Source organism: Chiloscyllium plagiosum, chromosome 2, assembly GCF_004010195.1.
Source record: "Chiloscyllium plagiosum isolate BGI_BamShark_2017 chromosome 2, ASM401019v2, whole genome shotgun sequence".
NCBI classification, from domain to species: Eukaryota; Metazoa; Chordata; class Chondrichthyes; order Orectolobiformes; family Hemiscylliidae; genus Chiloscyllium; species Chiloscyllium plagiosum.
The window spans coordinates 132,011,574-132,039,396 of NC_057711.1; the positions used below are offsets into that span (position 1 = coordinate 132,011,574).

The 27,823-nt window shown below is 40.8% G+C and overlaps 1 protein-coding gene across 5 annotated transcripts in view; it reads left to right on the forward strand.

Annotated features, from left to right (window-relative positions):
• The window catches only part of smarca2 (SWI/SNF related, matrix associated, actin dependent regulator of chromatin, subfamily a, member 2), a 134,296-nt gene that overhangs the window by 101,395 nt on the left and 5,078 nt on the right, over window positions 1–27,823 (forward strand). For all 5 annotated transcript variants that reach the window (XM_043718451.1, XM_043718468.1, XM_043718430.1 and 2 more), the window contains 5 exons: window positions 1,649–1,866; window positions 3,528–3,633; window positions 12,926–13,027; window positions 19,590–19,716; window positions 25,094–25,239. In XM_043718451.1, coding sequence (XP_043574386.1) covers window positions 1,649–1,866; window positions 3,528–3,633; window positions 12,926–13,027; window positions 19,590–19,716; window positions 25,094–25,239 — 699 coding nt within the window. The remainder of the gene's footprint in view (window positions 1–1,648; window positions 1,867–3,527; window positions 3,634–12,925; window positions 13,028–19,589; window positions 19,717–25,093; window positions 25,240–27,823) is intronic.

Below are 27,823 nucleotides of genomic sequence, written 5' to 3' on the forward strand. Positions count from 1 at the left end.
CAGCTTCCAAACACTTAATGATATCTGCTCAATTTCTGACTTCTCTCTTGACAACTTCATTGTTTCTAATGTGTCACCTCTCTGAAAACTGGATGAACAGAGATTTCCTCGAGCTAAGTATTGGCAAACCTTTTGTCCCCATCATCAACCCTGGTCCCTCACCACTGACGCCATCCCTTTTTCTGGCAGCTGTCAAATTCACAACTTTGCCAATGGGGATGATCCTGAGATGAGCTACAACAGGATATCTGTGCCTATTTCTACTTCAATAATGTAAAATTGCCCAACTCCACACTTACTTGAGACTCACCTATTGCTGAAACCCTCATCTATGCCTTTGTTACCCCTGGGCTCAACTCTGCCAACCCACTTGTGCCTAGTCATCAGTCCTCCAACCTACATTTTAGTTATGCTCATCCAAAGTTCTACATGTATCTGAATGTGCTAATATTATTCACCTGTTATCGCTCTGCTCACTGTTCCTACTTTAGATACTTTTTTTAAAAAGAAAAGCCTTAATTTAAAAGCCATTTCCATGTTGTTTTTAAATTCTTGCAGTGTCAGGTCTCCGGATACCTGTCACAACTCTCCTATCTACATTCCTTCAATCCCTGGTCTCTTGTGCCTCTGTGATGTTAATTGCTGCACCATTTGGCAGCATTTAGGTGCTGACACCCTAAGCTCTGAAATTCGATCCCTAACACCTCATTCTGTCTGCCTGTCTCTCCTTTTGAAGATATTCCTTAAAGGTCAATTCTGACCAACGCTACCTCCTTGTGTGGCTTACTTTTTAATTTTGTTTGATACCAGTCCTTTGTGGTGGCTTTGATTTGTTTTACAACACTAAAGACAAGTTGTAACTGTGAGGTTGAACCTGCCTACCCTTTCCAAATGTCAAAAGAAAACCAGGTACAGTTTTTTTTTGAATAATAGGACAAATTGTTTGATGTGGATGTTAGGCAGTGAAGAGACCATCTTCCTGGGAGGAATTTTAAATTTACTGTTTCAGAATTTGGCAAGTATAGAGTCTAGATAATTTATGACAAATTGCTCCCTATTGTGAAATAAACAAATTGGATGGTATCTTTGAGCTTGGATTGTGAACCGTGTTGTTTTAGAAATCCCAAGCATTGAATGAACTCTTAAGATTTTCCACAAGCTTGCTTTAAAACTGAAGGCCTGAACTCTGGAATGATAGAAAGATTGTACCATTGACATGCAATCTTGCATCGTAAAGGTTTAGGACTTTCGGCTGATTATTAATTACGGGGCTGATAGAAATAAGTTAACTCTTTGTGAACTGAGATAACCAGGGATTCAAAATCCATTGTGAGGTAACATTTTGATAGTTCATTTTTGTGAAGAAGAACAGAATAGAGGGCAGAATATAATTTGGAGACTTGTAACCTTGGCATTTCCTCTTGCTATTTCTCCTCTGTTGAAACTCATGGTTGCAACAGTAAGAGGGAATGAATGGACTGTATTGCTGAGGCAGAACGGTACAGTAATTTTAGAAATGAGATCTCCACAAAGTATAGTTTCAAGGCCCAAGTATTAAAGGGTCAACTATCAACTGTACTCTCAACCTTTTCAATAAAGACTTCAATCCAGAATTTTGAACAGGAAAGTAAACTTGTAACATTTTTAGGCAATTGAAGATGGTAATTTAGAAGAAATGGAAGAGGAAATACGTCAAAAGAAAGCTAGAAAGCGCAGAAGAAATGTAGATAAAGATCCATCAAAAGAAGATGGAAAGAAGAAGAAAAAGAGAGGCAGACCTCCAGCTGAAAAGCTGTCTCCAAATCCACCAAGGATCACTAAACAGATGAATGCTATCATTGACACAGTTATTAACTACAGAGACAGGTAAAATAAGTTCCACCTTTACAAACCTATTCTGGGATGCTTGGTTTCAACAGATGTTTCAATTGCCCGTAAAATCCAAATTTTAGCTGAAATTGGTATTTAAACCATTGGGTTTCCATTGTCAGACTTGTATTGGTGAAAACATTAAATGAAATTTAAATAGCATCAGAAACCTTTAGAGTGATGAGCAAAGTATGTGATAAATACACAACAGTTTCATCAAAATTAATCTTAGTTGCAGCTCTCCTTGGAGGCCAGTTCTCAAGACAGCAGCCTTCAGTTCTCAGAGATTATAATGTTGCAGCAATAAATTAGGCTGTTATCCTGTTCTGGCCCTCCACAAGAACAACTCTGCAAATTCCACTATCCTGACTCTTCCCTATGGTCATATGAATTTTTTTTTAACAATGGTAACAAGGAAAGCAAGTCTCTTGCTCCACCGATCTGTCTATACCCTCTTGAAGTCTATCAGCACCAGTAGTCTGTTCACAGTTCACAATATTAGATTTTGTATCACCTGAAAATTCTGGAATTGTTTCCTTGTTATCCACATCTTGATTATTAATATATGTCACTAAAAGTCAGTGGAACAGCACTGATGCATGGGCAACTGAACTTAATACCTTCAAGTCCAAAAAGCACCACTTACTTCTACATTTTCCTGTCACTCTTCATCTCTGTGCTGGTAGTTTATCCTATGGATTTTACCTGGTAGACGGCACTTTTACCAAATATCTTTTAGTAGTCCTTGTACACCTTAGCAATCGCATTACTATATCAACTTTCTCTGCTTCCGCATCAAAATGTAAATAAATCACTTAAAACCAATTTGCCTTTCAAATGTCTGCACTGAAATTGATGCAACATACTGATATTTGGAAACAAATGTCTGCAATTTTCTTTCAGCCTGTTTCTGAAAGCTTGAGAGCGCACTGGTGTATATGTACAACTTTGTAGGATTTCAGCCTGTATCTCACCATATCTCTTAATATGAAATTAATTATCTACCAAGGTTAGATTTTTGTGGGTGTTTGCAATATTAGTGATCCACAAGTAAATGACAGACTGTTCGTGCTTCAAACTGCAGTTCCATATAATGCATCTGTTGTTAGTGATAAGAATTTTTGACTCCAACCACACAGCTACAATCTGATTAAATGAACAAATTGTGCAAAAGAGTTATGATGCATGTTTGTAGCCTATAGGCAACATTGCGATGCCTACAGCAATAGAGTAATAACAAGACAAATGAAATATTGTGCATGCTATAATTCTGAAATTAAAACAAAATTATAGCAACACTCCATAACTTAGACACTATCTGATATGACGAAAGGCCATTGAGTTGAAAATGTTAATTTTGTTTCTTCCCCCCCACCCCCACTTCTGGTCCTGCCTGACCTGCTGAGTATGTGTGCCATTTTCTTGTGACACAGAGCTGTGGATTGAGCAGAAATAAACATTGCAGTTAATGATAAGCAAAATGAGACCGCTCTAACAATGATATGGAATGCAGTAATGTATTCCTAGTTGAAATAAGTGAATGGCAGATATAGGCGCAGCTGGAATTTGAATTTCTTACGTGTAAATTGTTGTAAATATATTGATGATGTGAGTTTGTGGAACTGATCTAGCTTCATTTCCTTTTGCCCTGAAACTAGCTTGAGCCGACAGCTAAGTGAGGTTTTTATCCAGTTACCTTCACGGAAGGAGTTGCCTGAATACTACGAGCTAATCCGAAAACCTGTAGATTTCAAAAAAATTAAGGTGAGATGTATCATAAAGAAGATTATTTCCTGATGTGTTCTGAGATGACGCTGTAAGCTGGAGAGGTTGCTGTTTCAAACCAGGCAGTAGATTTATTCGACCTGTGTACACACTAATTGTATTAGAGTCACATATTTATACATCTTGCAGTCATATTCATTTCATAGACTTCTCAAACATTGTAAGGTTATAGGATAGAGTCATACAGCGTGGAAATAGACCCTTCAATCCAACCAATCTATGCCAATCATATTCCCAAACTAAACTAGTCCCACCTATCTGCTTTTGGCTCCAAACCTTTCCTATTTATGAATTTATCCCATAAGTTGTTTAAATGTTATAAATAAACTGCATTCACCATTTTGTCTGGCAGTTCATTCACACACAAACCACTCTCTCTGTAAATAAAAACATTGTACCTCATGCCTTTTTAAAATCTTTCACCTCTCACCTTAGAAATATGCCTCCTAGCTTTGAACTCCCCATCCTAGGGAAAAGACTTTTGTCATTTACTTTATCTATTCCCCACATAATTTTATAAATTCCAATAAGGTCAACTCTTAACTTCTTACACTCCAGTAAAAAAAAAAGTCCCAGCCTTTCCAGTCTTTTCTTTTAATATCTCAAACCCTCCGTTCCTGGAAACATCCTGGTAAATGTTTTATGAACCCTCTCCAGTTTAATAATATCCTTCCCATAACAAGTAGAACAGCACGCAGTACTTCAGAAAAGGCCTAACCATTGTCCTGAGCGACCTCAACATGACGTCCCAACTCCTATACTCAATGATTTGAGCAATGAAAGCAAGCGTGCTAAATGCCTTCTTAACCACCCCATCTACTTGTGACGCAAATTTAAAAGAATTATGTACCTGAGCCCCTAGGTGTCACTGTTCTACAACACTACCCAGGACTGTACCATTAATTGTATAAGTCCTGGCCTTGTTTGCATTGCCAAAGTGCAATACCTTTTACTAATACAAATTAAACTTTATCTGCCACTCCCCTGCCAAGTGACCCAATTTAACAAGATCTCTGCAATCTTAGATAATTGTCTTCACCGTCCACTATACCATTAATTCTGGATAACTGCAATGATTACAGGTTTTCCATCCTCCCAGATGTGTCTCTGGTTAGTGAATTATAAAGCCAAACACTCCTACCCCAGTGCACATTTCTTAATGCTATGTTCTTTTGACCTCGAGTCTTGACAGTGTGCATTGCTGAACAATGGCATTCTTTGTGTTTGAGACAGCATCCCATTCCACCCCACCAGCCAGTACAGTCCATTCATCCTGAGGTTAAATGATCCTTTTGACTCTCCAGTATTAACAGGGTTACTCTTCCCTATATGTTGCAGAGGAGTTCCCCCCCCCCCATCTATTACTACAACCCTTCACTGGATTGCGTTGCTTCCTAGCATATATAGATGTTCTAATGAAAATGTCCATTTATGTTTTAGGGTATTTATCTGTATGTCTGTTCTGTTTACTGTAGTTGGTCTGCTTCCAATGTTAAGAGTTTCAAGTGTAATATTCACATTACAGTTCTGCTATCCCTTCATTGGTATTTTCAGCTTATTTATTTTACTATAATTCTTCTACTACACCCTTATACTTCCTGTATCAACTTCTCCTGCTAAACATTTATAGACAGTTAAATTTTCCTTTTTTTTTCTTTTAAACTGACCAATCATCAGATTTTATTTTTATGCTGATTTGACTCAACATTGTGCTCTGCTACGGTGAACCTTCCCTGGACTACCTGTAACACTAATATACTTTTCGTTAGCTAAGGGAACCAAAACTCTTCACAGTATTCCATCTGTCTGCCTTATATAGTTTTATTAAGACCTCACTCTTTTTCTACTGCATTCCTTTTGGGGCAAAAAAAAGTGAATATTCAATTTGTCTTTCCTATTACTTGCTGAACATGTATGTTAGTTTTTTTTGTGATTTATGCATGAGGGCTCCCAAATCCCTTGTAGTCTATAGCTTTCTACAGTCTTTCTTTTTTTAAATAATATTCAGCTCTTCTATTTTTCCAGCCAAAATGCATGACCTCACATCCTGTTGCATTACATTCTATCTGCCAAGTTTTTGCCCATTCATTTAGTGTTGCAATATCCATCTGTATGCTGTCTCCTTCCTCAGCACTTGATTTTCCATATATTCAGTGTCATTTGCAAACTTGGCGTAGTACTATTACGACACGGGGTAAACCGCTCTGCTAACTTAGACCAGCTACACAGAAAAAGTTCACCTCACGCTGTAATCTGTTCAAATTCGAGAGGCAAAAAACTATCCCGGGGTCACTATATAAAGTAAAAATTAACAATTTTATTCTTTAACACTAACAGACAATATTAAAGCCAACAATTATTTACTCTTAAACCTATCTTTTACTTCCCACTCTACAATACTAGTTCGATTTTTCAAAAATCCTAATTAAGGTTTACGAAAAAAATCACGTTTCAAAAACCAGTTAGCTTTGTCGATTCTGCTTTGTAGATTTTCCTCTGTGGATTGTCTCTCGGTCAGTTTCGATGTTCTGCTGCGTAAACTTCTTATAGACAGGTACCTTTCAGAGAGCTCTTCAATTAGCAGTCTATATTTGTGGATGTCCTTGGCAGTTCTCCCCCTAACTGTCCAAAATATCTTTTTTTTTACCCCAAAACATGGGATCGTTTTATTGGTTTTCATATTATCAAAGTACTAAATTCAAATTTGATTAGATTTTGCTATCTTGGGGCATAATTTAAACTGGCCGAATTTGAATTTATTTTTGTTTCACAGCAACTCAGATACAGCTGTTTGTTTCAACCAAGTGTTACATTCTTACTTTGAACCAGACTCTCTGTACTTTGTCAGTCCTTGCTAGCTTTTCAACTCCAAGGTTCAGTACACCTCCATATACCTTCATTCACTTTGTTCATCCAAGTCATGAGTATATATTGTAAATAATTGTAGCACCAGCATTGATCTGTGTGACACTTTGCAATTACAGGTCACCATCTTGAAAAAGCCAGCTTTATCCCACCTGTCTGTCTGCTATTAGTTAGCCAATCCTCTATCCATGCTAATATGCTACTTCCAATCACAGGCTTTTATCTTATTAGGTACATTATCAAATATCTTATGAAAATCTGAATATATTTTATCTGCTGCTTCCCCTTTGTCCTGCTTGTTACCACCTCAAAGAATTCTAATCAATTTTTCAGGAATGATTTCTCCTTCATGAAGCCATTCTGACACTGCTTAATCATACGTTTCTAAATGCTCTATTGTATTCTTTATTATAGACTCTTGCATGTGTTAAGCTAACTGGTGTATGGTTCCCTGTTTAATGACTCCTTCCCTTTTTAAGATGTTGGTGTACTCTTGGATTGAAATACTCTGTCCCTTCCTGACATGCCCTTGATTTGTTACATCTGCCCAAGCTTGATCTGTCACTCCCATTGTTTAGAGCCATCTGCAGTTTCCTCATCATATGCTTTGCCGGAACACTGCCCAGAACAGATCAGGTGTAGACTGTGCCAATGCTGCAGTCTCATTTTCAAAAGTTTGGGTCATAGTGAACCAGAATCCACTTTTCCCACACCACTCCTGTTTAACCATATTTGTTTTACTAATCTGTGTTCACTGGCAGTAGGCGCACAGCTTTGGTAGTTATCCAGAGATTCTTAGCTCTAAATTTTGCTTTTCAATTTAGTGTCGAGATCTTCCTATTGATCAAACAGAAACTCTTTCCGAGCCCTGCCAATGTTGGTATCTGCATGCACTGTGACAGCTAGATCCTCCTCTCCCACTCCACTTTCTTATTGGGCCCTGATATCCTGAACCCTCGGTTACCCTAGTCAGTCTGTTTCTTATCTGAATAACCCCTGCTTTCATCCAAGCATGTGAGCACTTCCAAACTTGCTACAATCCAATCCCTTATCTGCCTTATTTATTGTTACCCTCTCCTGCCACTTTCTATAGATGGAATCACACTGTTCTATCCTAACATATTCTCCACAACCACCTGATGAAGGAACAGTGCTCCGAAAGCCAGTGCTTCCAAGTAAACCTGTTGGACTATAACCTGGGGTTGTGTGATTTTTAACTTTGTACATCCTAAAATATGTTTGTTTGATTTTTGCTTATGATTTCAGATGTACTGTTCACACTTTGATCAATAAGCTTCTTGCTCATTTAAGTGATATTTCATGGATTTATTAAATATGTGGTGAACAAGAGAATTTACAAAGTATGATATGCTTGAGAATCTAAAATTTTCATAGTTCTGAACACCAGTCTTTGCAAGTCCAATGCTTGTGCAACAGCCACTTTAATATATATATTTAAAAATCTAAGGAACTGCGAATGCTGGAAATCTGAAATACAAGCGGAAGTTGCTGGAAAAACTGAGTTCTGAATAAGGGTCAATGAATGTGAAATGTTAGCTCTGCTTTCTCTTCACAGCTGCTGTCAGACCTGCTGAATTTTTCCAGTAATTTCTATTTGTGTTTTTTTTTTGTATTTTATTCTAAATCCTTAACCATTTCTGCACAACATGAATATGCAAAAGTTGAGCAGCAACTTCACGTGAGGGGATCCAGGGGAAAAATACAGCATCTGTAGTATTTTGTTTTTGTGAGGAAAATTTACTTCAACTTTTCCTTAGTCAATTAGTTTAATCAATTAGCTGATTTTCTTGAATATTTCCCCATTTTGGCTAAAGAGCTAAGTGCAACTTAATTTTTGCCTTATCAAAAGTAGCTTCTTGTATAGTATCATTTATATTTTATCCCAGGGAACCTTTAATTATAAGTTTGTCTTTAATTCTAACTAATGCAGATCCAATCAATACTTCTGATTCCTGATGAAGGGCTTTGGCCCAAAACATAGATTCTCCTGCTCCTCAGCTGCTGCCTGACCTGCTGTGCTTTTCCAGCACCATACTCGACTCTGATCTCCAGCACCTGCAGTCCTCGCTTTCGCCCAATCAATTTTAAGTCAAGGCATTCAGATGTATAGCCATATTTATTGGATTGTTTTCCCTGAAACTTGCCAGCACTAATTAGATTCTTGAAACTTTGGAACCAATGTACACTTGACACATCTATAATTTCCTCATTACTTCATCCCTGAAACTGACCACTGCTGCAGGGTCAGCTTTAATTAAACAATTCAGTGTGGTTACACCTCTCCATTTTACTTGTTCCTTCCTGCATAACAAGCTAAAGGTAATAACCCATCTGCAATATAAAGAATCATAAATGACTATAGCACAAAAGTAATGTTTGTACTGTCTCCCTGAAAGAGCACTTCACCAAGTGTCACTTCCCTGTCTTGTTCCCATAACTTTGCACTTCCTTTTAAGATAATTCATTTCCCCATTGGATGCCTCCATCACACTTCCAGGCTTTGTACTCCAGAACCAAAAGTACTTGATGCGTGAAAAATCCTTTTTCCTATTGTTACCTTTTTGCTCATTGTTATATTTTACGTCCCCTCATTCTTGATCCTTCCCATAATGAGACTGTTTCTCTCATCTACTCAGTTCAGATCATTTGTGATTCTGAATAGCGCCTCTCAAGTCTTCTTTCAGCATTCTATGCTCCAAGGAGAATAAGTGGAAACATTTGGTCCAATGTAACTGAAGTTTTTCTTGGAACCATTCTTGTGAATCTCCACTGCATCTCTGATGTTTTCGTATCATTTCTAAAGTAGGGTGTCAACAACTGGTTGTGATATTCTAGTTGAAGCAGTGTTTATATAAATTTTACATTGCTTTTTCATGTACTTGCTTTTATTTATAAAGCCAGGATGCTATACATTTAGTTGTGATCTGAGCCTGTCTCACCATCTGTATTGATGTTTGGGGATTTACACCCAGGTCCCTGTGTTCCTACACCCCTTTAGAATAGTGCCCTTTGATTTTGTATTTCTCCACATTATTCCTACCAAAATTAATCATTTCTCTGCATTAACTTTCATCTTCCACTTATCCACCCCTTCCACCAATCTGAAATAACTTCTGCCTACCGCACAGGGTTGCAGTATTTGCAAGCAGCTTAACATCCACAAATTGAAATTGTCCCCAATATTCCAAAAGTGTGGTGGTAGAAAATCACAGCAAGTCAGGCAGCATCTGAGGAGCAGGAAAATTGACATTTCAGGCAAAAGCCCTTCATCAGGAATAAGGCTGGGAGCCTCAGGCGTCCACCCTTGAGGCTCCCAGCCTCATTCCTGATGAAGGGCTTTTGCCCGAAACATCGATTTTCCTCTCCTCGGATGCTGCCTGACCTGCTGTGATTTTCCAACACCACTCTAATCTAGACTCTAATCTCCAGCACCTGCAGTACTTAATTTCACCCAATAATCCAAAGTCTTGGGGTTTAATGGATGCAAGAAACAGCAATGATCCTAACACCACCTGGAAAACCTTCTTAGCCTCTGTTTTCAGGTTCTCTATCACGCTATCAAATTTGTGTCCATGTCGCTAGTGTCCCTTTTACTCTCCAAGCTCTACCTTTGCTCACAAATCTGTTGTGTGACACTTTGAGATTCTTTTGACATGCATTTGTAATAGGTATTGCTGTCATTAGCCCACACTGTTACCTCATCAAAGAAAATTCCCAAGTTAGTTGAACACAATTTGCCCTTCATTAACACACATCTAGTGTGAAGAACTCCTGCAGTGATGTTCTGCTAATTAGCATTCAACAGCCATCACTGTCTTTTTGCTAGACTGCTACAAGTAAACTGTTTTCTCCTTGATTCTCATTGGCTTTAATTTTGCCAAGCTTTTTGGTACTATTCTCAGTCAAATGCCTTGATGCAGTCACTCTGTACTCTTTGCAGCTTTGACTCAAACATGGACCAATGAAATAATTAGATTGAAGAAGTTGAGACTGTTTTCTATTTGAAGAGAAGAAAGCAGAGAATTGATTTGATACAGATTTTCACAATCGCGAGCGGCCTGGATAGAGTAGTTGGGGAGAAGTTGTTCCTAATTGTAACAGGGTAATGAGTGAGTGGGCATAGATGTGAAGTATTGTGCAAAAGAAGCAAGGGTGACATGAGAGAAACTTTTACCACCTGGCGATTAGTTGAGATATGGAATGTGCTGGCTGGAAATGTGGTGGAGGTAGGTTCAGTTGAGGCACTTGAGAATATTGGGTGATAATTTTCAGTAGAAATGGTATGCAGAGACATTGGGAAAAGACTGGAGATTGGCAGTATGTAAGAGAGCAAATGCAGGCATGTTGACGAATAGCTGTCTCAAGCCCCTCCAAACTCTTCCTATTCACATACCCATCCCAGGTGCCTTTTAAATGTTGCAATTGTACCAGCCTCCACCACTTCTTCTGGCAGCTCATTCCATACATGTACCACCCTCTGCATGAAAATGTTGCCCCTTAGGTCTCTCTTATATCTTTCCCCTCTCACCCTAAACCTAAGCCCTCCAGGTCTGGACTCCCCTACCCCATATTTTTGTCTATTTATCCTATCCATGCCTCTTATGATATAATAAACCTCTATAAGGTCACCCCTCAGCCTCTGATGCTCCAGGGAAAACAGCCCCAGCCTGTTCAGCCTCTCCCTATAGGTCAAATCCTCCAACGCTGGCAACATCCTTGTAAATCCTTTCTGAACCCTTTCAAGTTTCACAACATCCTTCTGATAGGAAGGAGACCAGAATTACACACAATATTCCAACAGTGGCCTAACCAATATCCTGTACAGACGCAACATGACCTCCCAACTCCTGTACTCAATACTCTGACCAGTAAAGGAAAGCACACCAAATGCCGCCTTCACTATCCTATCTCCACTGCGACTCCACTTTCAAGGAGCTATGAACCTGCACTCCAAGATCTTTGTTTATTAACACTCCCTAGGACCTTGCCATTAAGTGTATAAGTCCTGCTAAGATTTGCTTTCTCAAAATGCAGCATCTCACATTTATCTGAATTAAACTCCATTTGCCACTTCTCAGCCCATTGGCCCATCTGATCAAGATCCCGTTGTAATCTGAGGTAACCCTCTTTGCTGTCCACTACACCTCTAATTTTGGTGTCATCAGCAAACTTACTAACTATACCTGTTATGCTCACATCCAAATCATTTATATAAATGTCGAAAAGTAATGGACCCAGCACCGATCCATGTGGCACTCTAATGGCCACATGCCTCTAGTCTGAAAAACAACCCTCCACCACCACCACCTTCTGTCTTCTACCTTTGAACCAGTTCTGTATCCAAATATTCCGTGAGATCTAACCTAATTATAGGACAAGCCAAACCGAGAACAGCCAGGGAATTCCTAGAGGCATGGCACTCATCCACAGATTCAATCAATAAGCACATCGAGACAGGGGACGAAACGTCTGCAACACAAATTCCCAGCTCGGCGAACAGAACCACAACAACGAGCACCCGAGCTACAAATCTTCTCACAAACTTTGAATTCCTTCCCTTTCTTTTAGCTTCAGTTGTTACATTCTCTGTCAGCATGTCCTCTCTCCTCTTCCCACCCCACCCCAGTGAGACTGTCTGTTCTTTCCAGTCTGGCAGTTAGATGCACCTTTGTTCTGCCATTGCAAGCAACAAATGCTGGAGATCACAGCAGGTGAGGCAGCATCCATGGATACAGGGCAAGCTAACGTTTTGAGTTGAAATGAATCTTCATCCAGCATCTGTAGTAACTTGTTCCTACATGGTTCTACTGTTCTCATGCTCCAATTAATTAATCTGAACTATCGATATCTTTCTCTTCCAGCACTTCCAACACACAACATCTGCCCCACAATTGCATAAATGCTGCCCCCTCCACACTTCACGTCAGCTCTGGTGAAGAGTCATCTAGACTTGAACATTAGCTTGCTCTCTCTCCATGGATGCTGCCTGACCCGCTGTGATCTTCAGCATTTTTTGTTTTCAGTACAGATTCCAGCATCTGCAGTAATATGCAGGAAATTGTTAGGGGTGTTTAAAATTGACATTTAGACCGAGATAAAGGCAAACCCTTTCCAGAAGGATCTACAACCAGAGGACATCAATTTAAGAGGAACCAAAGGCAACATCAAACAATTTTTTTTTCAGCAAATGGTTATGACCTAGAATGATTGTAGAAGCCAATTCAACTTGGTTTTAGAAAGGAAATGTTTGCAGGGCTTTTGGAAAACAATGATGAAGTGGCACAAACTGAATTGCCCATGCAGAGAACTGCTGTGGACTCTGGCTGCCACCTTACTCTAATCATCCTATAACTCTCACATTATTAATTCTGTAAAATTTCTCTAGGACCGCATTCGCAACCATAAGTATCGAAGCCTGGGAGATCTAGAAAAAGATGTCATGTTGTTATGTCATAATGCTCAGACGTTCAACCTGGAAGGATCACAGGTCAGTCTTTCACTCGATTTAATATTAGAACTCTCAAAATCTATAGTGCAAATAAATAGTAATGTAAAGGTGGATTTTGTAATCTGAATTCGCAGCAGGGAAAGAGTTGTTGATACTGACTGTTTCATAAAATTGTATTCGAAGTTCATTTTTAAACGATAAAGAATTACAACGGTGCAGCATATACTGAATTATACATGCTTTTTCCCCTGTAAATGGTCAGTAATTCAAAGTGTAATGTGTAGAAATGTATTTTTGTAGAAAAAACCATTTGAGATTGATATAAATAATTTTATATATATCTTAAACTTCAACAGCTTACCAGGCAAGTTAACTGATTGGCCAAGATGTTACCATAAGTAATATACCTGGGGATGTTGTTCATCACATCACACTGTAACTGTCCTACCTTTTGGCTCCCTTGTTTGCTGAGGATTTATCTAGCTTTGTCTTTAAAGTATTTGGTGACCCTGTGACCAGCTATCAATTGAAACCAATAATTAGGCTGGTCCCTTCAGCTGCCACAGTTACAATATGTTTTCAGGTTGACTTGGTTCAGTTAAAGTCAAAGTGTGCACTGGAAAACCATGGCCAGTCAGACCGCATCCAAGGAGCAGGAGCATTGATGTTTCGGGCATCAGCCCTTCATCAGGAATGTGGGGAGAGGGGGAAGGGAGCTGAGATAAATAGGAGGGTGGGGGTTGAGTTGGGGAGGAAGGTAGGTGGGAGTGTGAATGGTAGATGCAGGTGGGGGGTGATGGTGATAGGTAGGTGGGGAGGATGGAGTGGATACGTGGGAAGGAAGATGGACAGGTAGGACAGTTCAAGAGAGCAGTTTATCTCAGCACCCCCCACCCCCATTCCTGATGAAGGCCTTATGCCCACAACATCAATTTCCCTGCTCCTCGGATGCTGCCTGACCTGCTTTGCTTTTCCAGCACCACACTTTTCGACTCTGATCTCCAACATCTGCAGTCCTCACTTTTTCTCCTTAATTCAGTTAGGGCCTTATTGACTTAGCTCTGATTAATAATCTGCTTGCTTGTGCTGATTCATAGGAGATTATACAAGCCTGAGTGAACAAATACGTTTGAGTGGAAATTTGGATGTAACTCCAGTTTGGCAAAGCCTCCCCATAGTCAACACATTTTATAGAATCCTAGTGCACAGAAATAGATCCTTCGATCCAATCAGTCCATGCCAACCAGGTATCCTAAACTGAACGAGTCCCATTTGTCTGTGTTTGGCCGATATCCCGCTGAACCTTTCCTGTTTGTGTACCTGTCCGGATGCCTTTTAAATGTTGTAATTGTATCCACTTCTGTCACTTCTTCTGGAGTTGGAGCTGTTGCTACCAAGCTTGCTGAGTTCTTCCAGCCTCCTACTTGTGTACTTTAGATCCCTGCATCTCCAGTTTTTTTGTCTCTATCACTTTCTCTGGCAACTCATTCCACCATATGCATCACCCTCTGAGTGAAAAAATTGTCCCCCAGGTCCCTTTCAAATTTTTCCCCTCTCTCACCTTAAACCTATGCCCTCTAGTTTTGGATTCCCCTACCCTGGGAAAAAGATCTTGCCTATTCACCGTCTCCATGCCTCTCATGGTTTCAAAAACCTCTATGGTCACCCCTCAGCCTTCGACGCTTCAAGGTAAAAAAACAGTCCCAGCCTCTCCTTACAACTCAAACCCGACAACATCTTTTATAAATGTTTTCTGTATTCTTTCTAGTTTAATAACATCTTTACTATGGCAAGGCGACCAGAATTGAATGCAGTATTCTAAAAGTGGCAATTTCCCCAAAGCAGAAACTTCAGGCTATAATCATCAGGCTTGTAACTGCAGCACTGAAGGACAGTGGCACTGTTGGAAGTTTGCTGTCTTGTTTCATCCATTTAAAAACAACGAGGTTGTCAACCCTACTCTCCCTGCCCCCTCTCATGGGTGTCAAAGACCTAAGGTACAGTTTGAAGGGTTCACCTGGTTTCTTTTACAACATCAAGTCTAAGATCAGACTAACCTTCATTGTACTTCAAGAGTCATTTAAATGTCCCTAATGTCTCTGACTCTACTACCACCACTGGCAGTGCATTCCATGCACCCACCACTCTGTGTAAAGAACCGAACTCTGACATCTCCCCTAAAGTAATGGTGTTGGTTGTTTCTCACTTGTTATATGTGGAATATATCTCAGTTCAATATCCTTTTAAGTTGCAATTATTGAGATCTGCTGCAGCCCTGTACACTCAAAAATCATTTTTTTGTCTCCAGAAATAATACTGAAAATTAATAGGTTTATATCTAGAGCATTTTAAGTTGCTTTTTGTCAGAACACTTTTAATTTTGAAGTGTTTAGAAAGTGAGTGCTTCAAACACAGTCTCTATAGCGATGCTTCCTCTGACCTTCTTAGTTGCGCTTCCTGTTAGTTGGAAATTTTATTACAGACTGAATTCTACAGATGTTGGGTAATTGTGAACCTTTCACTGTTAGAACATAGAACATGGAAAAGTACAGCACAGACCAGGCCCTTTGACCCACTATGTTGGGCTGAGGATTAATCCTAATGTAAAATAAAATAACCTAATCTACGCACCCCTCAATTCACTGCTATCCATGTGCATGTCCAGCATCGCTTAAATGTCCCTAATGACTGCTTCCCCCACCACCACAGCTGGCAACACATTCCATGCATTCACAACTCTCTGCTTAAAGAACCTACCTCTGACCTCTCCTCTATACCTTCCTCCTAATAACAAAACTATGACCCCTCGTACCAGTCAATCCTGCCCTGGGGAAAAGTCTCTGGCTACCTTGTATACCTCGATCAGGTCACCTCTCTTCCTCCTTCTCTCCAGAGAGAAAAGTCCGAGCTTAGTCAACCTTTCTTCTTAAGACAAGCCCTCCAGTCCAGGCAGCATCCTTGTAAACCTTCTTTGCACCCTCTCCAAAGCCTCCGTATCTTCCCTATAGTAGGGCGACCAGGACTGAACACAATATTCCAAGTGTGGTCTCACCAGGGACTTGTAGAACTGCAGCAAAACCTCGTGGCCCTTAAACTCAATCCCCCTGTTAATGAAAGCCAAAACACCATATGCTTTCTTAACAACCCTATCCACTTGGGTGGCAACTTTGAGAGATCTATGTATTTGAATATCAAGATCCCTCTGTTCCTCCACACTGCCAAGAATCCTGTCTTTAATCCTATATTCAGCATTCGACTTCGACCTTCCAAAATGCATCAGTTTGCATCTATCCAGGTTGAATTCCATCTGCCATTTCTCAGCCCAGCTCTGCATCCTGTCTATGTCGTGTTGCAGCCTGCAATAGTCCTCGATACTATCAATGGCACTTCCAACCTTTGTGTCATCTGCAAATTTACTAACCCACCCCTCAACCTCCTCAACCAAGTCATTTATAAAAAGTACAAAGAGCAGAGCCCAAGAACAAAGCCCTAAGGGACCCCACTCAACACTGACCTCCAGGCAGAATACTTTTCATCTACTTCTGTCAGCCATCAAATTCTGAATCCAGACAGCCAAATCTCCCTGTATCCCATACCTCTTGACTTTATGAATGAGCCTTCTATGGGGAACCTTATCAAATGCCTTGCTGAAGTCCAAATACACTACATCCACTGCTCAACCTTCGTCGACCTGTCTTGTCACCTCAAAGAACTCAATAAGATTTGTGAGGCATGACCTGCCCTCACAAAGTCATGGTGACTGCCTTTAATCAAGCTATACTTTTCCAAATAATCATAAATCCTGTCCCTCAGAATTGTTTCCAAAACTTTGCTGACCACAGACATAAGACTGACTGGTCTGTAATTGCCAGGGATTTCCCTATTACCCTTCTTGAAAAGACGAACAACATTCACCTCCTTCCAATCCTCTGGTATGACTCCCGTGGAGTGAGGAAGTAAAGATCTTTGCCAGCGGCTTAGCAACCTCCTTTCTCGCTTCCTGGAGCAGCCTGGGTAAATCTGGTCTGGCCCTGGGGACTTGTCAATTTTAATGTTTGCCAAAATTTCCAGCACATCAACTTCATCAATCTTGGTCTGTCCAAGCCTGTATGCCAGCTCGTCAAAATTCTCATTCTTAACAAGGTCCCTTTCCTTAGTGAAAACCGAAGCAATAAACTCATTTATGGCTTCCCCTATCTGTTCAGACTCCACGCACAAGTTCCCTATGCTATCCCTGATCGGCCCTGATCATTCTCTCATTCCTCACGTATGAGTAAAATGCTTTTGGGTTCTCCCTAATCCTTCTTGCCAAGCCTTTCTCATTTCCCTGCCTAGCTGTCCTTAGTCCATTTCTGAGCTCCTTTCTAGTAATCCTCTAAAGCTATGCTAGACCCTTGTATCCTATACCTTACGTAAGATGCCTTCTTCCTTTTGATGAGAAGTCCTCTGTTCTTATCATCCAAGGCTCCTTACTCTTACCACTTCTTACCTGTCTCAGAGGGACAAATTCATGCATCACTCACAACAACTGCTCCTTAAACAGTCTCCACATGTCTGCTGTGCCCTTTCTGTGGAACAATTGCTCCCAGTCTGTACTTTCCAACTCCTGTCTGATAGCGTCATAATTTCCTTTTCCCAGTTAAATATCTTCCCTCGGTAACTGCTCCTTTCCCTCTCCAAGGCTATGGTAAATGTAAGGCAGTTGTGATCACTGTCACCAAAGTGTTCTCCCACCATGAGATCTGACACCTGTCCTGGCTCGTTGCCGAGCACCAAATCCAAAATGGCCTCTCCCCTCATCCGCCTGTCTACATACTGAGAAAGGAAATCCTCCTGATCACACCTGACAAAACCGGCTCCATCTAAACCATCTGCACTAAAGAGGTTCCAGTCAATTTTGGGAAAGTTGAAGTCACCTATAACAACAACCCTGCTACATTTGTACTTTTCCAAAATCTACCAGCCTATGGGTTCTTCAATCTCCCTACTGCTATTAGAAGGTCTGAAGAAAACCCTGCTCCCTTGCTGTTCCTAACTCCCACCCATACTGACTCAGTAGACAAACCTTCCTCAACAACCTTCGTTTCTGTAGCTGTGATGCACTCTCTGATTAGCGATGCCACACCCCCTCCTCCTTTGCCACATTCCCAGTTCTTTTTAAAGGTTCTAAACCCTGGAACATCTAGCAACCATTTCTATCCCTGTGAAACCCCTGTCTCCGTTATGGCCACAAAATCACAGTCCCAAATACTGATCCACGTTACATCTGTTACATTTATGTATTATTATGTTACATAATATGAAATTAGAACTTAAAGGGCCTAGGTATGCTGGGGCCATTTTCCTTAGAGCAGAGAAGGCTGAGGGTGCACCTAATTGAATAATATGAAGTTCTGTGGGGTAGAAACAGGGTAGATAGGAAGAAGTCTAGATTAGTGGTGCTGGAAAAGCACAACAGTTCAGGCAGCATCCGAGGAGCAGTAAAATCGACGTTTCGGGCAAAAGCCCTTCATCAGGAATACAGGCAGAGAGCCTGAAGGGTAGAGAGATAAGTGAGAGGAAGGTTGGGGTGGGGAGAAAGTACCATAGAGTACAATAGGTGAGTGGGAGTTGAAATGTTGGGCCACAGGGCGGTGTGAGTTGAAACTTTGGGCCAACTCCCCCTCCCACTCTGCCAAGGACATGGAAGATCCTGGGCCTCCTTCACTGTCGCTCCCTCACCACCAGACGCCTGGAGGAAGAACGCCTCATCTTCCGCCTCGGAACACTTCAACCCCAGGGCATCAATGTGGACTTCAACAGTTTCCTCATTTCCCCTTCCCCCACCTCACCCCAGTTCCAAACTTCCAGCTCAGCACTGTCTACATGACTTGTCCTACCTGCCTATTTTCTTTTCCACCTATTCACTCCACCCTCCCCCATGACCTATCACCTTCATCCCCTCCCCCACTCACCTATTGTACTCTATGCTACTTTCTCCCCACCCCCACCCTCCTCACACTTATCTCTCCACCCTTCAGGCTCTCTGCCTGTATTCCTGATGAAGGGCTTTTGCCCGAAATGTCTATTTTCCTGCTCCTCGGCTGCTGCCTGAGCTGCTGTGCTTTTCCAGCACCACTCTAATCTAGAATCTGGTTTCCAGCATCTGCAGTCATTGTTTTTACCTAGAAGGAAGAAACTTTGCCCCGTGATTATCGAGCAAGAGGATAAAGTATAAGGGGAAGAAAGGGAAGTTTGAAACTACCTAAAAGGGTAATAGAAGCAGGAACCCTCAAGGCATTTAAGTAGTATTTAGAAGAGTATTGAAACATTATAGTGTCCAAGGTTCAATAACAAGTAGTGGAAAATGGAAATAGAATTGATAGATATTGCATGACCAGTGTGGACATAATGGACCAAATGGCCTTTTTCTGTGCATTGAAAACTCTCTTAAGACTCTTAACGTATCTTAATTGGTTTATTTTAACTTTTTGACAGCAAAAAAATTTAACTGTGATCACACACTGATTCACCAAAATACAAAGGGCACACATTAGAGCTTTTTTCAGTTTGATGTATAAATCATTTTTGTTCCTTCTGTTTAAACACTGGTTTGTTACAGATTTATGAAGACTCCATTGTCCTTCAATCTGTATTCAAAAGTGCAAGGCAGAAGATTGCTAAAGAAGAAGAAAGTGAGGAGGAAAGTAATGATGATGATGAAGAGGAGGAGGAGTCAGGATCTGAGAGTAAGTTCTTATGGGTTTTAATTGGTTTCTTATGTTAAATAAATGGATGACCACATTGTGTCAATATCTGCGTTGTGTAAGTAGATGTCTGCTAAGATCATTCAGTGTAATGTGGAGGAGCTGGTGTTGGACTGGGGTGGACAAAGTTAAATATCTCACAATACCAGATTATAGTCCAACAGATTTATTTGGAAGTTCTAGCTTTTGGAGCACTGCTCCTTCATCAGGTAGCTGTGGAACAGGATCATAAGACACAGAATTTATAGCAAGAGATTACAATGTCATGTAACTGAAATGATGTATTGAACAAGCCTAGATTGCTGTTGAGTCTTTCATCTTTTAGAATGGGTTGCAAGTTTCAGTTCATTAATATGTAAATCCCAGAACAACTTTTAAGTCCCATTCTTGAGATAATTTAAGGTTTTATATTTTTTTTAAAAAGTGACATCTCAGCTCACACCATGCATTAAAGGTGTGAGCTCAGAGTCTGTCTGTACCCCAGTCTTGAGTCAGACTGGTTCTATTTCCAAAGTAGGAAATTATAAAATATTGCATAGACTGACTGCCTACAGATTGTGCGTTTTTTGAGCAAAATAGAATGTATCTACAAATATACAAAGATCATTCAGTGGCATAGCCTTCACTGAATCTCCCACTAACAATGTTGTAGGGGTGAGGTAGGGACTCCCATGACCAGAAGCTGAATTTGAACAGCTATACAAAGATTGTTTATAAGAGAAGGTCAGAGGATGGGATTTCTGTGGTAAATAACTCTCTGTGACTTCCCCAGGCAAGTCTCAGGAGAGTGATGAAATAGTCTCCACTTAGTCTGGATGCATGGAGTGGAGCTCCAACAGCATTTAAAAAGCTTGAGACCATCCAGGACAAAGCAGCCCTTTGTTTAGTACCCCATCAACCACCTCCAACGTTCACTCACTCCCTCCATCCCTGATACACAGTGGCAGCAGTATGTGCTATTTGTAAACTGAATTCAGCAAAGCTTCTTCAACAGGATCTTTCAAACTCACAACTTCTACCATCTAGAAAGACAAGGACAGCAGGAATCAACACTACTGGGAGCTTCCTCCAAGCCACACACCATACTGACTTGAATCTATATTAGCATTTCTTCACTGTCATTGGGTCACATTTTACAAACTCTTTTCCTGATGGTTGGTATACCCATCCCACGTAGACTGCAGCAGTTCAAGAAGGTGGCTTATCACAATCTTCTGGAGGGCAATTAAGGATGGGCAATAAATGCTGGCCCAATCTACAATGACCATATTTGCCAACGAATGAAAGGCTGGTGGTAATGGTGTAATACAGTGGGCCTCCATGTTCTCAAATTTAAAGAAGCAAAAATAATTTAGAATTTTCTGATCACTAAATAGTGGCCCTTGTTGGGATGAGAGAGTAGGTATGTGCTATGGAATCAGTAAATCTCTAGGAATAGGGCTGAATTTTCATTTTCCGACAGGATGAGGGAGGCAGAACAGAAGCTGAGTGCTCTGCTTGTTCAATCAAGTGTTGATCGCTCATTAGTAAGGCCAATAAGAGGAGCAATGTGGGGATGGTCTTTGCACCAAATTTACACTGTAGGCCATGCAGTCATGTAGCGCTGGGCCTAATACAAGAACAGGAAAGTCAGTCATACCTTCACCATCAGAAGGTGCTACTGTAAGTAGCTTTGGTCCCAGTGGCAGGCCTTCTCATCTGCTCCTCTTCATGTCTCGTTATACTGACAATGTACTTGCAACATGCAAAATGCAGCAGACAACAAGTAGCTGTCTACAGTTGGCTTTTAATAGGCTCAATAAATTCCAATTGGATTTTCAATTTACATACCTCTACTTGCCTTGCCGCAGTAACATTGTACTATTGACCTGAAATCACTGTTTGCCATGAGACATGTGGGGAGGGAACGATGAGCCTGTCACATTTACATATGTAAAATATAGACATAATGAATATGTGAAGCTTATGATGATGAGCTGTATTGCACTGATTTTTTTTTAACAAGACTTTATAATGAAGGAATATCCCAGCTATTAGTTGTGAAAATTTTGTGCTGACGAAAGCCTTCTAGCTGTTTATAGTGCTGATGTTTGAATACCTTCATCAGTCAGGGCATTCAGTATAGAAGTTGGGAAATTATGTGGCAGTTGCAAAGGACATTGGTGAGTCCGCACTTTGGAGTATTGTGTTCACCTTTGGAGTATTTGGTCACCTTGCTATAGTGAGGATGTTATTAAACTTGAAAGAGTGCAGAAGAAATTTACAAGGATGTTGCCAGGACTCAACAGTCTGAGCTATAGGAAGAGGTTGCACAAGCTAGGACTATTTTCTTAGACTGAGAGGGGAATCTTATAGAACAGTATAAGATTATGAGAGGCATGGATAGAGTGAAAAGACATTCTTTTTCCCAAGGTTGGAGAATCGAGGACTAAGGGGCATCAGTTTAAAGTTAGAGAGGAAGAATAAAAGGGAACCTGAAGGACAACTTTTGTACACAGGGTGGTACACACGCAGAGTGATATGCCAGCAGAAATGGTTAAGGTGGGTAGATTAGCAACATTTAAAAGGCATTTAGACAAATACATGGATAGGAAAGGTTTAGAAGGATATGAGAAATGGGATTAACATGGATGGATGTTTTGGTTGGCATGGACCAGTTTGGGCCAAAGGGCCTGTTTCTGTGCTGTAGGGCTCTATGATTCTATGACCTGTACATTTATTTAGACTAAAATCTCCTACTATGAAAAACCTATTGCATGATTGAAGATGAGCAAAACTAAATTTATGTAATGTTACAGGAGGTTGAGAGACTTTCATTTAACACAGAAAGCAAGCCAATGGTGTATAGGTACTTGTTGTTCACGGACACTGGATTTGGATTCTGCCAGAGCCATTCAGTATCTGATCTCATTACAGCCTTTTTCCAATTGTGGACAAAAAAGTTAAATTCCAGAGTTGAGGTGAGAGTGATTCCCCTTGATGTCAAGGCACCATTTGAGCATTAAGGAAACTAACAAAACCGGAGTCAGTGAGAATCAGGGGAAATCTCTACACTACTCGCAGTTGTACTCAATTCAAAGGAAGATGGCTGTTGAAGTTCAATCATCTCAGTCCTAGGCCTAGCCATCTTCATTTGCTACATCAATGATCTTCCTTTCATGATAAATTCAGAAGTGGAGATGTTTGTTGATAATTGCACAATGTACAGGACTATTCATGGCACCTCAGAAACTGAAGCAGTCCTTATCCCCATATAACAAGACCTGGACAACATTCGGACTTAAACTGGTAAGCGCCATATATCATTTACATCCCACATGTATCAGACAATGACCATCTTGAACAAGAGAGAACCTTGCATCTCCTCTTGATATTTTCCACACTGTGGAAAATGTTGCTCCTCATGTCCTTTTTTTAAAATTATTCTCCAGTTATCTAATTGTTGAAACTGAGACAAGAATCCCAGTCTGTAAGAAATAAGTCTCCAGAGGTCTGTGGATACTGTCTGCATTCACTTAGGAATTCAAACAAGATATACAGTCCTACGTGCCTGCAATACAACCTATTGTCAAAGAGTTTCACGAAGGCCTGGTATTCATTGTTGAAACTGTTATCAAACTGGAAGATTACAACATTTAAAACATTTTTAAAAATTTATCCCTTAACTCTGTCCATCTGTCAGTGAGAGTGAGGTTTATGTTCAAAGATTGGGCTTTGATGGTGGATATTAACAAGAGTGCCTTATTTATCTGTGCTACATTCTTAAAAATGAGCACTTTATTATTAAATTTTAAACTTGGTGTCCAAGATTTGTTATTTGTAAATTCTGGTTAGGAACAATTGAGCAATTTTGAGGGTAATTGAATGTTTTAACTTAATTTCACTGTGTTATGAATTCAGTGATAGTGAGGCTGATTTGGTTTGGCTTACTGCCCCTGTGACATCATAATGGGGGCATCATTGCAACACGAGGCTGACACCATCCTGAGGTGAACTACGTTGTTGTTGTTCCCTCATGTCGCTGGGTCAAAACCCTGGCAACTCCCTTGTTGACAGCACTGTGGTGTCCCACAACCCTCCCCCGAGTTCTGTAAATGTTGATTTATACATTCACTGAGTCACAGTTTATTAAATGACTTAAATTGCTGATTAGAGTTGGTCCATTGCTGTCTATTCTGAAGTTAATTAATCGAGTTAAATACCAAATTGGGGGGGAAACCCTCAAATTATATCCCAAAGGACTTTAATCTCCAAGCCATTTCAATTCTTGGATAGCTCACTGGCAAGTGACCTAGTTTGAGTTACTACCGATGGCAGAGTCTTGAAAAGGGGCAGACAGACAAAACTTTGCATTGCTACGGCTGAAATGATTATTTGTAAGATTTGAGTTCGATTTTGTCCGTCTCTGTTTTTCTGTTTTGTTGGTCAGTTTAAGGGGCACATGTGTTGTTGGGTTGATTTGGTAATTGAAGGTGCATAGAGGTGCACAGAGAACTGGAAGAGGTTGTCAATGTGCATCTGGTTTAGCAAGGTGACCACCAGGTTAATCTAGCTGCGGAGATTGGTTTTGAGAGGGAATGGCATTGAAGGAAGGGTTTGGAATCAAAGACATACGCGCGAAGGGTAAAATGGAAAGATAAGATGATATAACGTTTATAAAGTTTTATAAATAATGAGCATGGCCTAACTGGCGAGTTGTTTTGGTGAGGCCTGATTATGGATTTTCATTACATCTTTGAAAATGAGAGAGAATTAATGTAATTTAACTTTGAGAATAGAATATTTTAATTTTGCAGATATAGGTAGAAATAAGGAAATCTTGCTTAAGGTGCTGCCCCGTCAGAGATTTTCACCTTGGTTATCTCTGTGTCCTCACCCCATTCTGGCCTTTTGTTTGGTATTAGTCTGAACAGATAATCAATTTCTTTTTCTATTGTGGTCTGGTCTGATTTCTCTTGTTTCCAAGGAAGTGCTATCCGTGTGTGTTAGTTTTGCTAGTTGGCACTTTAGATTTTCCTTTATTCAACCTCAGCAGAAAAGATTTAACTGAGATTGGCGTAAATTGCACTAGAAGCCAAATGTCTGTATTGGATAGCGTTCCAGATTGTACGAGACTCTGTCCTTGTTAACTGACCTGGCACACAACTACATGGCAAAGTAACAGTTCTGATGGACAGCTGGTTTATAAAAATTGACTTGCTGGAAATTAAATACAGCCATAAAGCTGTGCACGTGTTACTGCCTTGCAGCGCACACGCCTATCTATCTGCTGTTCCCCATAGATATTTGTAAACATTTCCACCCAATTTCAGCAAATAGAAATTTTTTTAAACACTTTTTTTTTCTGTATAACTTTCAGCAAAATCGGTCAAAGTTAAAATAAAGCTTGGTCGAAAGGACAGCGACAAAAGTCGCGAGAAAGGAAAAAGCAAGAAACGGCTAGGTCGTACTAAAATCAAGCCTGTCATTAGTGATGATGACAGTGATGATGACCAAGATGACAATGTAAGTTTTTAATTAAGATGGTTTGCTGTTGTAGATTTGCATAAATCTTCAGTTTGCAAAGATACATTTTACAAGAAGCCTAGCTGTGTACATTGAATCATTAGAATGTGACCAAAGTTGTAATGCTGTTATGTAGCATGAACCTTTCAAATCAAATTGAAGCAGTTTCTTTTTGTGGCCTTTCAGGTCGTTTACATGGTATTACAGAAATATGAATATCAATGCTGCACTTCTGTGGTTTTAGTTCACAAATTTGATTTCATAGCTGTTCCTGCACTTTGTTCAGAGCTACCTCTATGCTGTAATCATGCAACTTATCTGTTAGCTCCCTGTCCCTCTATCATAATGTCCATCTGTGGATGAATAAAGTTTCAATTCTGCAAATTCATCTATTGTTGAATCTCAAATCCTGCACCCACTTTGATCTATTTGAATACTGTTAAGACTTTTTTGAGTGGGAGCTATCAATTGGCACTTGGCAATAACCTGCTCACTGATACTCAGTTTGGGTTCTGCCAAGGCTATTCAGTTCCTGAAATCATTGTAGCCTCCGTCCAAACCTGGAACAAAGAACTGAATTCCAAAGGTGAGGGGAACTATCTTTGACATCAAGACAGCAATTGACTTTGTCCTCAGCCCAACCACTTCAGCTGCTTTCCTTCCTTCCATCCATCATAATGTCGGAAGTGGGTATGTTTGCTGAAAATGTGTTTGCACAATGTTCCGGACCATTTGTAACTCTTAGGATACTGTTGCAATTCATGCCCGCATACGACATAATTTGGATGTGTGGCAAATAATAATACTCGCACCATACAATGACCATCTCCATCTCCATCAAAAGAAAATGTAACCTTATACCATTGCCATTCAGTGGCAGTGCCTTTGCTGATTACCCCATGATCAACTTTTTGGGCTCACTGTTCACCAGAAAGTGAACTGGGAGACAGTGAGGCCTGCAGATGTTGGAGATCCTCCGCGACTATCTGGTCAGGTCCATGTCCCTTAACAACCCATCCTCCCCTCCTGGCACCTTCCTCTGCCACTGCAGGAATTGCAAAACCTGCACCCACACCTCTCCCACCCTTAACTCCATCCAAGGCCCCAAAGGAGCCTTCCACATACATCAAAATTTCACCTGCACTTCCACAGGTGTCATTTATTGTATCCATTGCTCCCGATGCACTGTGGAGAGTGGATGCCTTCTCGCACAGTTCTTTAGAGAACATCTCCGGGACACCAATCAACCCCACCACCCCATGGCCGAACACTTCAATTTCCCCTCCCACGCCACCGAGGACATGCAGGTCCTTGGCCGCCTCCATCACCACTCCCTCACCACCTGCGCCTGGAGGAAGAACGCCTTATCTTTTGCCTCAGGACCCATGGCATCAATGTGAACTTCACCAGTTTCCTCATTTCCCTCACCCCACCTTACCCCAGTTCCAACCTTCCAGCTCAGCACCATCCTTATGACCTGTCCCACCTGTCAATCTTTCTTCCCACATTTTCAGCTCTGATCTCCAGCATCTGCAGCCCTCACTTTCTCCTCGATGATTCAGTACCATCTCCTCAAGGACAATTAGGAATGAGCAGTAAATGCTGACTTTGCCACTGACATTCACTTGCCAGTTTAAAAAAAAATGCGTTTGTGTTTGGAATCAGAATGTATTGCCTATGCACAGTAATCTGTAATATTTATGCGATTAGATTACTTAATGTGAAAACAGGCCCTTCGACCCAACAAGTCCACACCGACCCTCCAAAGAGCAACCCACCCAGACCCATTCCCCTACATTTACCCCTTTACCTAACACTACGGGCAATTTAGCATGGCCAATTCACCTGACCTGCACATTGTTGGACTGTGGGAGGAAACCGGAGCACCCGGAGGAAACCCACGCAGACACGCGAGAATGTGCAAACTCCACACAGTTGCCTGAGGCAGGAATTGAACCCGGGCTCTGGCGCTGTGAGGCAGCAGTGCTAACCACTGTGCCACCGTGCCGGCCATTATATCCATCATTTGGCCCATTAATTTATTTCCCTTCTAATACAAGAACCATTACTTGTCAGGGCTCTAGCAATTGTTTTCTAACAATTAATAGCCTACAAATTTAAAAAAGTACTGAAAGCCAAAGCTTGTTTTGGACTATAAATAAATCTAAAACAGTATTTCTGTTGCCATTAAAAATGCTACTAAATTAATCCCACAAAAAATTATCATTCAGCTGGTTCAGGTTTTCCAGGCTGCAGAGGAGTTGTTTAACCACTTATTGCTTATGCAATTCCCTCTGGATTATTCTTATACCAGGTTTTCTGCTGATAAACTCTTGGGAGTTCTTGTGATGCAGTGTTAGTACCCCTACCCCTCTCTGAGGATGAAAGATCAGTCCTACCCCCCTCTCTGAGGATGAAAGATCAGTCCTCAGCAGGGGCCTCACCTTCATTCCCCTACGCTCCCGGATTAATGAATTCAACACGCGGCGTGACATCGAACAATTCTTCCGCCGCCTTCGCCTCCGTGCCCACTTCTTTAACCAAGACTCCCGCCCACCCTCTGACGACCCCTTCTCCCGCCTCC